General features: G+C 49.7%; 1 protein-coding gene across 4 annotated transcripts in view; it reads left to right on the top strand.

Annotated features, from left to right (window-relative positions):
• Positions 1-9,855, top strand: part of BAIAP2 (BAR/IMD domain containing adaptor protein 2) — an 89,708-nt gene extending 79,853 nt beyond the window's left edge. Inside the window, exons 14-15 of one of the 4 annotated variants that reach the window (XM_038371624.2) lie at positions 3,154-3,197; positions 8,007-9,855. In XM_038371624.2, coding sequence (XP_038227552.1) covers positions 3,154-3,181 — 28 coding nt within the window. In that variant the 3' untranslated portion in view covers positions 3,182-3,197; positions 8,007-9,855. Of the gene's footprint in view, positions 1-890; positions 2,322-3,153; positions 3,198-8,006 lie in introns of those variants that run through there. The other 3 variants (XM_038371623.2, XM_038371621.2, XM_038371622.2) reach the window with 3 other exon arrangements.
• The last annotated feature ends 383 nt before the right edge of the window (positions 9,856-10,238 follow it).

A 10,238-nucleotide genomic window follows, 5' to 3' on the forward strand; every position in this document is an offset into this window, starting at 1 on the left:
GGTTAGATAATTTAGGCGTTAATAAATCTGAATTTGTCATCTCTGAGTGTGGGGTGACCAAGAGTCTACTAGAAGAGTCCAAATGTATCTAGCTTGTCAGCCTGTTCCAAGGACAGCTTTGGTCTCTCCCAGGGTCACTACTTGGCTCAGAGACTCTGGATCGGATGAGGAGTTCTCACTTCTCAAAAGCAGGCTAATCTGAAGGGAACATCAGAACAGCCAATTTATCACATTCCACCGGTTCAAACTGGGGCAGCCTTACTCTAGGAATGTCCAGTATCTTCTCTTGGTACTTTCCCCTCTTGAAACTCACTCTGCCCTCTCTTACCCCGAGGGGGATTCGGCCCAAAGTATAACAGAATGGGAAGGTCTGTCTCCAAAATGCAGGCCCTCCTGCCTGCGTTCGGAACGCTCTCGTTGCTAGAGGAAAAGCAGCCTCTTGCCCTGGGATTGGGGTTCATTAGTTTGAGCCCTGCATTGGTGGGAGGAGTTGAAATATTTGTAAATAAAAATAGAAGAAACCTCCCACTTTTTTGCTATGTTGTGAGTGAAATGGCAACCAGTTGTGATGAGTAGGATCTGAACCCGAACACCAGGGCTGCATGTGGTTCCTCTCCCTCACTGGGGAACAACAAGAGAAGTCAAGCATGGAGCAGCTGCAGGAGTTGCGCCAAGAGCTCTCGAGATGGTTCGCTTAAAGCAAAAGCATAATGTGCTCTGTGTTCTCAGCCAGCTGTTTTAGGGAAGTTGTAGGGTAAAGTGAGGGCACAGAGGACTAACCTGAGCTCCATAAAAGGGATACTGCATTGCAATAAGTTTGTTGTTGTCCATCTGATGCTCTTTGCAGTGAAGTGCGGTCTGGCAGTCTTCCTGTGCTTTCTATTCCACAGTGGCAATGGCACTTTGGTATCAACTGTCTGAGGACACCTGACTAGAAATGGCAACTGCTGCTTTGAAGAGCTTTCTGCTTCTTTCCCTCCTTTACTTTTCTCCTTTTATACTTCTTCTTAGTTTTGGATTTTTAACTCTTGTGATCATCCAAGGAAACCATGGTGCTGCTACCTTCCCCTCCCTGATGTTTACAATGCCCTTGTTTTGTGAAGCCTTTCAGAGCAGAAACTGCCAAACTGTGTGTGCTAATTTTTGGAGCAGCCTGGATGCAGTTTACAGTTATGGGGCAGAACCAGTTTTTGTACTTTGTGAATGTTCAAAGATGCACTATCCCTTTTCTGAGGCTTAACATGAGCCACACTGTACTAACAAAATGGAAGAAACCATTTCCAACACTGAACAAATATGCATGGCCTATGGTATACGTACTGTTACTTTAACTATCTTTTCACTTAATTCAGATGCCAATTTCCTGTTTCTAAGGGGAAGGCAGGTGTAGATGCCAGACAGGTTTGGTCATTTCCCTTTCTGGGTGGCATCGACTTTAATTCAACCAAACTTTACAAGGTTGCTTTAAGAAAAGTGGATAGTGCCGAGGTTTAGGCCTCGGAGAGAAATAGTTGGTTCTTGGTGGGGGTTGGACAGTTACTCTGCTCCATCTAATTAAACCACCAGGGCTGACTCAACCAGCATTGTTGGAAGGTTCATTCTTTCTTTTGTTGTATATTTTGCAGTGAGGTATTGTTACCTCATGTTCGTGCTCTGAGGGATAAATCATGGTATTATGCAGCTTACCAGAGCAATCCAAAGACTTTTGCATTTTGAAATTGGACTTCAAAAAACAACTGCTTTTTGGTTTGGTTTTTCTTGGGGTGGGGTGGAGGGGAGAAGAATTCCAGTGTTTAACTTCCTAAATCCTGTCAATCTTCTTTGTGTGTCTTAATAACTTTAGAGACAAACACGGTAGGATTGGAATTAATGGCTACTGGTATTGCTTCTTCAACCACTGAGTGCGGAGAAGTCAGTAAGTGGCTGACACCCAGAGTACAGACTTAACCCTTTCAGTTCCGGTGAAAGTCTTCTTCATTGTAAAGCTGTACACACTTCCTCTTTCTGATGTGATTTTTAAAACCTCTTTACATGCCTGTTTACTAGGACATTGCTGGCAACACACACACACACACACACATGGTTTTTTTTGTTTGTTTTTCTATAATAGACTATGGGCATATGTAATAAGAACCTCCTGTGTTGATGTCATAATTTTGCTAAAGATTTTTAATCCAGGATATTCCGTGCTGAATGGATGAATGTAGAAAATTAGCAAAACTTGTATGAAGATTGTAAAGTGCTGAAAACCTTTTTTAAAAGCTGAAGAGAAATGTGCCCTGTACTGAGTTATTGTTTGAATAAAAGTTTTATTTATTGCATTGAGTTGGGCCTTGGTGGTTTTTTCAGCTTTCCTGCCTATATCACTGACCAATCACTAGACTGCCTCTGCCATATTTTTTTTTCCCCATTCCCCATGATATTGGAGGGCCAGAAAATGACCTTTCTCCTTGCCCAGTTTCTCTGGTCAGTTTTCAGGTCTGGCAACTTGCATTAAAGTCAATTGCTGAATGAAAGCAGCTGCAATAGTGTTTAAATGCATAGTCCCTACGCTAAGCCAGTGTCTTGATTTGTCTTGAAAGGCTCGCTGTTGGAGGTGAATGATTTGCTGGTCTCCAGTACAGGATAAACCTAGAATTAATTGCTTTGCAATATGGCTTGTGTGTAATACCACAAAACCAGACTGCATTTGGGTGTCACTCAGGAGGTTTGAATGCTGTTAACAGAAAGTAAATGGGTCTTATTTGTTTTTCCTCTGCAAACTTAAATGAAGGGGAAAGTCTGAGTTCTGAGAGGAGTCCGGTGCAGGGTGGGAATGCTGCAGGGTATCTTTCCCATGGCTGGCATATAGAAGATCTAACTTAATTGCAGTCTTCACGAGGGGGTTGTCATGAGGAAGAGTTTGTGTGTTAAGTGCTGTATCAGTGATGATAACTAATAACAAATACAACTTTTTTCTTTTTTGCATCCTGTGTCTGAAGAAGTATGTTAACCCAGCCAGTGACATCTCCTGGGAGTGGAGCAAATCCCAGGGGAGCATACGGCTCCTAGCCTAGCTTCTCTCTCCTTAACCAATACCCTTTTTATTTCTCACTAAGGCTGCTGTGTGCGTATTAAACACATCCTACAAACTGCCTTTTGTTTCCATTACAGCCCCGATGTTGAAGTGGCCAGGTTTTGATGTCCCTGACTAGTTAGTAAGTTCACAGTTTTATGTGCCAAACCCCTCACTCTTGCAGTGCTATGTACTGACTGGCCCGAAGCCAGGGGCTCAGCACCATACTAATGAACGGGTGAGGGAGGGAGAAAAATGGGTCATTGATCTGCTCACTGTGACCATCAATCAGTGCAAACACTGGATGGGCACTGACCTGTCCTTCACCAATGTCCATGGTCAGGCAATGCCAGTCAGTTCAGAGCACAGTTCCTCACTTGCACCTGAACCCATTGGTGGAAGCTTCTCTGCCTTCCTGGGACTCCTGAAATGGATTCCTCTTCCTACACTGTCATTCTGTATAAACCTCCATGTGCCCGTCTCTCTAGCCACACCTATATCTGCACGGCTCGATGCATAGTGCCTACGCCATCTCCACCCCCTCCCTCCCGCACTGCTGGGGCAGAGCAGGTGCAGCATTCTGGTTTCATGCTTCCATGTCTGGGCAATGAGCATCATTGGCCTATTCCTGCTTTTTAGAATTCTCCCCTTTAAATAACAACCCACCTTGGTTTTAGGTTTTCAGTGAGTCCCAGCATCTGCTGCTGTCACTGGGTCACGTTGACGTTCGCTGCGTTGGACGCACCTCCGGTGATTGGCACTTCATTGCCGTTTTGCACAGCTTTTTCTCAGGCGTCTGACATGTAGGGATAGAAAACCTACATTATCAGTATTTTAAATAACAGGTAGTTTTGGGGTGGTCATAGCGTGAATGTTCATTGCCCTCCACTCCGCAGAGCCGCGGGTCAGCATTGGCTTTGGTACAGTGACGGTTATTTTGGTAGCCTCCATCTAGTCCCGTATGACTGATTGGTGGCCTCTGTTCAGCAGTTGCCAAGGTCTGTAGTATTGGTGGGTCCTGGAGGCTAGCAGTGAGCAGCATCAGCTGGAGGGGAGGGGAGGTTTCCTTTCATAGCACCTGCTGGTTTTAGCCTCTTCCATGCGCTCCAGTCTCACCACAGGTAACTTTTTGCACTTCCCCCCCCAATCCTGAAGTTGCTTTTTGAGTCCGAGATTTGGGGAGTGTGGGGGGGGGGGCGGTGGGTGCTGCAGGCTTTGATCTACCTCTCTGCTTTGCCAGAACAAAGATAGTTAAATAATCCCTGCTGAGTCATTAAGTCACCTTTTTCATTTCTTTCATGCGAAATCAATTCTCCAGGCATCCTAGGGAAAAAATAACCTGAGAATCTGCATAAATTAGGTGGGAAACTAATAGCTTTGGCTTGAAAACAGGGAGTTAATCTTCTTGCTGGAAACCAAGCCACGATTTAAAGAGGAGAGCTGGTGCTGCACCAGGGAGCTGGGCCTTGGGGAGAGGAGCGATTATCCTTCCCGTAGCACTGCTGGAAGGCTGAGCCACTGTTCCTGGGTTAGTGTTGGGGGCTGAAGCTCTGGATTTTAAAGAGAGACATCATACTAGTAGTTTGTTGGCCAGCAAGGCCTATACCCTGCTCTCGGGCCCAGGGAGCGGTACGGCAGCTGCTGACTTGTGTGTTTGCTTGGTGAGTGTGGGGATAACCCAGAGAATCACAGTGAGAAAAGGAGGACCAGATCCCTGCTCCTATAGCCTCCCCCCCACCCCCCTGTATTTCTCAGCCTTAATCAAACTGCTCTGTCCCTGGTTTCCTGAACCCCACCCCCCTACACACAAGCACGTGCACGCTCTCCAGCCCACCTGATCCCTACGGGGACCATTCAGGATGCTTCTCCTTAGGTTACATTTTGCTAGACCGAGTATTTCGAGCCACTGGGCTGCGGAAGCTGCTGAGGGCATGTAGGGAGCGGCAGTGAAACACTGGAGCACCGGCTTTAAAAGTGGGGGGGGAGCAGAGAAACAGCACCACAAAAAGGCTCCAGCTCTTGCTTTGCAGCCAGGCTGGGAGTGTTACTGAGCAAGACCTTGAGGGGACCCTTCAAGGCTCCTAGTCTGCCGCCAGGGCCTCTGGGCATGGAAGTGGGGCCCTCAGAGCTGAGAGGGGTTGCAGTTCAGAGGAAGCAACTCAACATTCAGGTACTCCAAAAATAAGCTCCTTAAAGAGCCCTCTCTCGTGGCTTCGTGCTGAGCGGTCTCTGTGCCCCAATGAGACATGCTGCTCCTGGGTGCCTCACCATGTCACCCTTCCAGTAGTGCTATGAGATTGAAGGCAGCATTTGCTCTTTAGCAAGTAACTGTTGAGCCTAAAATTGTTGAACTGTGCCAAGTTTTAACCTCACTTGTGCTTTTCCCCCATGTTTGCCTCACCCAGCCTGAGTGTCAAACAAGAATAGGATCTCTGGTCAACACCCTCAGCAGTGTGTATGGGTATATCTACACCACGGGGGGGAAACCGCATAGCAGCCTATCTTAGCACCCAGGTGTACAGCTGCGAGCTCCCGTTACGGCCCTAAAACTAGTTGAGGAGATGTTCCAGCTCGGGCTCTGAAGCCTGTGGGGAAGGGTGGGGGGAGACCACATTGGCCCATGGGCTCAGCGGGGGGGGACTAGTCAATGTGCATGGTGGAAGGGATGGCAGGAGCTAGCTAGTGGAAAGAAGAGCCCTGGTCTGGAATGGGGAATGAGCAGCAGGACAGAGCTGGTTAGAGGAGTGGTGGGGGGTGCAGCTGCATGCAAACAGATCCTTGGAGCTGCCCTAGCATTTACATCCTAAAGTGCATCCCAAACCTGCCAGCCTCTGGTAGCACTGCACATACCTAAGGAGTGCTGCCACCAGGTGTGGGAAGCAGCCCAAGGGTGTCTGTGCACTGCAATATCTTCTCTTCATCCCCCCAGAGCTGTACATTGTCCTCCACCCAGGCACGCTTCAGTGGGAGTTGTGTCCTGACCTTCTTTGATTTTTCTCCCCGCCCACACTGGTGCCAAAAGGGTTGGAAGCCAAAGGGTGTAATAAAGTAGGGGAGTGGCCTGTCCTCTTGTGGGAGGGTCTCTTGGATTAGCCTGAGTGGCCTTGCCTTTAGGAGTGCAAGAGGAGGGATGACGGAAGGCAGAGGGGTCAGTTGAGGTCAGCATCTCCTGAGCAAGCGGGCAGGAAGTTTGTCTGTTCTCTCCGCTCCTTGGGTGGTGATCAGCTAGGTGCATTCCTGACGGATCCTACCCAGCCATGACTCGGGTCTCCTCCTCTAAGCCTGGCAGGAGAATGTGTTTGAGGCTGTGTCTGTCTGCAGAGCTGTTGTCGGTAATGTAGTGTGGTGTAGGAAACCCGCTGGGTTGTCGGCAAATACTGACTGGCTCCAGAGCAGAAGACAAAGGCCCTGGGATGGGGCACCTGGGGCCTCAAGGACTCTTCCTTTTTCCTTGAGGGTATTTTTGCACTGCTGTTTTCAGAGCCAATCTGTATTTTGCTTTATTAATCTCCTGTGCTCTTTCCTAGTGCTGGCCAGGCTGAGGAGCCATCCAGGGGGAAAATGGCCCAGGCTAAGGGCCCCCTCCCCAGTGCTCTGGCTGACTCCTCTCCTCCACCTGGTTCTCTGCACAGACTCCTCAACCTGTTCAGGGGCTGCCCAGAGCTGATGCAGTTGGCGGAGTGAGCTAAAAGTTCCAGGTGGGGGGTCTCCAGCTTCTGCTGACTCAGCAAGGGGAGGCCTGCTGAGGGCATGAGCACCCTGCTTGTCTATCAAGTAGTTGCAAGGCCAGTACAAGTGCCAGGGGTTAATAAATCAGGATCGTGAATATGCATTGGCCAGCCAGCTGTGCGTATGAGATGTAATACACAGCATGTGTGTCTTTGAAGCGTTAACTAAGCTGCGTTTCTTTCGTGGGGTGAAAGGACTGTAACTGGAATGTCTTTGTTTAAATATCTGGTCTGACCAAATTCAAGTGTCTCCTTTCATGCCACCTCCCCTTGCAAATCTGAGCCCAGCTGCATGCTCAGCTCAGCTGATGTGAAAATCCCTCAGATCATGTGCCAAGATAAATCCGTGAGCTTCCTCCATCTGGCTTGTCTGGGTGGAAACCACCATCCTTCCTCCTGCAATGAGGCTTAGTTGAGCTCTGACCACCCTCCAAGAGTCTGTCCTGTACGCAGTGATAACTAACTGCAGTACAGCTGGACTCAATCTCCTAAATTTCCTCTCTGCCATCTCAACTGTCACACTCCTGGGGGCTGAGATCAGGTAGACTGTCACTGTCATCCCTCAGCTTCTCTGCTAAAGGAACACGGGTCTGTACTTCCAGGAGTCCTGATCCTAATGCAGATCCATGGAAGAGGTCATTGGTTGGTGTTTGAAACCACCTCTCCTTCAGATTCCAGGGAGCTGGGGGAAGCCCCAGCTTTAAAAATAGCCCAGACAAGTAGAAGGAGCATCTGCACTCCCCAGATCATCTCAAAACTTTTCTCTCTCTAAATTCTGAAAGGAGCTTCCCTCTCCGAAGTACAAACCCTCAATGCTAGAAATCTCTGTGACAATCCAGCGCTGTAGCATTGGCACCAAGGGGTTTTTCTCGTTTGAGGAAGCAGAATAAGTCCATTCACCCATTTCTTAAAGAAGTGCCACCCACTGGGTGAGTGAGGTGAGGAAGAAAGGACCTACTATTCTGGGACTTGGTATGATCTGCTCGCACACTGTGTGCGGTTAGGTCTCAAATGCACTAAAAGCAAAGCCAGCCTAGCAGGGGAGCGCCCAGCCTGTCACCTGATGCAGTGTTTGCTGCTCTCAAAGCCAACGCAGCCTAGGGAAAGCTGTCTCTCTCTCACCAGGTTGTCTCTTGCTGTCCTGTTGTCCCACTGTACTAGCTGTGCTGCTCAGTGGATACACTCCTCCCCCCACTGACCTGTGCCTTCCTTTCTCTCTGCAGAAATCCTTTTGCCAACATCCAGCTGAAACCAACAGTGACCAACGACAGGTCAGCTCCCTTCATCAGCTGATCCCTGGGATTGCTGGAGCCAGCAAGCACCTCCTGCCTGCATTGTTGTATCTGACCCATTGTAGCCTCCTTGTTTGCAAGTCTGTCTTTCCAGAACTTTGTTTAGGCTGCATTTGTTTAAACCTGCTACTGCTGTGTGAAAGCTAAGGGCTAAAGCTGGTGTTTTGATGGACTCTCCTCTAGAGCCTGTGTATTCAGCGCAAGGGGGTTAAACTGTTACCATTCGTTCACTGTGGTCATGGCAGGTGTGGAAGTAACAGCAGTCCCGGCCCTGGATTCCCAGCCTGTACCTTCCAGCCCTGTTCAGCTTTCCTGAGGTTTAATGATGGACTGTCTCCTACATGGAGCAAGATGCAGGGCAGTGTAACTCTCACCCCAGCCTTCTAAAAGGATGTCAGCAGGGCACCTGGGACCGAGATGCCTGGCCTAGGTCCACAGACTTATACACTACCCACAGTGGTGTGGATGGTGTGGGTCAGGTCTACACAGCTTGTGCTAGCATAAGCCCTATTAACACCCATCTGTGGAGCCGGGCTGACAGGCTCCTGTCTCCCTGCCGTGTAGACACAGCCAAGGTTTGCAGAACCCCCCCTGATGCTGTTTAGAGACAATGAGTGGCCAAGCCTTGGCCCATTCCCTTCTTCAGGCCTGCAACAATTCTTGGCCAGTGGAACAGCGGAGCCATACAAAGCGCCCGTGTCCTCCCTCACCCTGCTACTTAGGCCTAAGGGCTGGCTAGCATGGCTCAGCTGCTCCTAGGCAGACCTGCTGAACTTCAAACAGTTGCAACCGTTTTTACACTCAACCCACATGGTGCAGAGTCTATATTTTATTTAGCTCTGTCAGGTATTATTAAACCCAGAACACCCCCTGTGCAGAGGCAACCAGTGATACTCACCCTCTTACCTGTAATCGGGTGTAGTGAAACCATGGGGAAGAAAAAAGAGGTGCAGGAGGGTGCACCATGCCCCAGTAAGCCTGTCCTAACCAAATGTCACTTGCCAGAGACCTGCAAGATCCAAGCAGCAGCTTTCGGGGCTGAAGGGGGGAGGGTCTGGGTGACTTGAAAGGTTCTGGGCTGGAAACATTCCACGTCCCTGAGCCCACCCTCGATGCTAGTAGCTACGTCCCTGTGTCTCACTAGTGTCTGCCTTCCAGGCCCCTTTAAGTGACTGGCTGAGAACTTGGGACCAGAACCAGGCCTGGTCCACAGCTGCCCCAAGCCCAGGCTCCTGTTGCAAGTGCTCGGTGTGTGTTTTAGAAGAGCAGGTGTCAGGCTCTTTATTGATAAACCTCTGAATTAGCTGAGCTCTCTTCCCCCTTGTTTGTTACCAAGATCACAGCTGCTCAGGTACTGCCTCTCTGCCCTCATCTCAGTGTAGATGTCTCCACTCCACCCCAGAGCAGGCACCAAGGGTCCAGCAGGAGCTCTGTGCAGCAGCAGCCTTGTGTCCTTCCAAAAAGATGAGGGGGGGGGGGAAGATCCACCACCTGCATAAGCAGGACCTGCATCAGGCCTGGGTCATTCCCTGCCTTGCTTTATCACAAGCTAGATTAGAAATCAGGGCAAGAAGCCCAGACAGTGGCTGTGGAAGGGGTTGCCCTCTTCAGTGTTTGTCCATTTCCACTTTTTTTAAAATTGCTAGATCGCAGAGCACTAGTGCTGCCGGTGCTTTACTGCGCTGTACGGTTAGCCCCTAATAAGCTTATGCCGCATAGCAAACGAAACCAAATGCAGAGTCCAGTGTTTGTATTTTTATATAAAGGAAAGTATATTGGACCACTATAATCGATGGCTGCTTGCCGCAGCTGCTCTGCGCTGTCATGGCGTGCCCCTGGGAGGTGAGGGACTGAGACCTTCGCCCCACCTAGGGACGCTGGCTTAGTTCTCCGCTGTTGGCCGTAGCTTCTCTGCGAGAAGCTGGAGGAGACATCTCCTTGAAGGCAGGGGGAGCTCCTGGGCCCTGCAGTGGGCACCAAGCTGCAGTTACTCCCCGGGCTGCCTTGTACGGCTGTGAGTGAAGCTGGATGGCACGGCCCCGTAAATCTGTCCGACGGTGTTATCTCAAACTCTCCCATCTGCTCTTCGCACCTCTACGCACTGCGCCTTCCCCTGCTTTTCAGCAGCATCAGTGAGGGCTCGGGTGGGCTCCTCTCCCTGAG

This window comes from Dermochelys coriacea, chromosome 14 (genome assembly GCF_009764565.3).
Source record: "Dermochelys coriacea isolate rDerCor1 chromosome 14, rDerCor1.pri.v4, whole genome shotgun sequence".
NCBI lineage: Eukaryota > Metazoa > Chordata > Testudines > Dermochelyidae > Dermochelys > Dermochelys coriacea.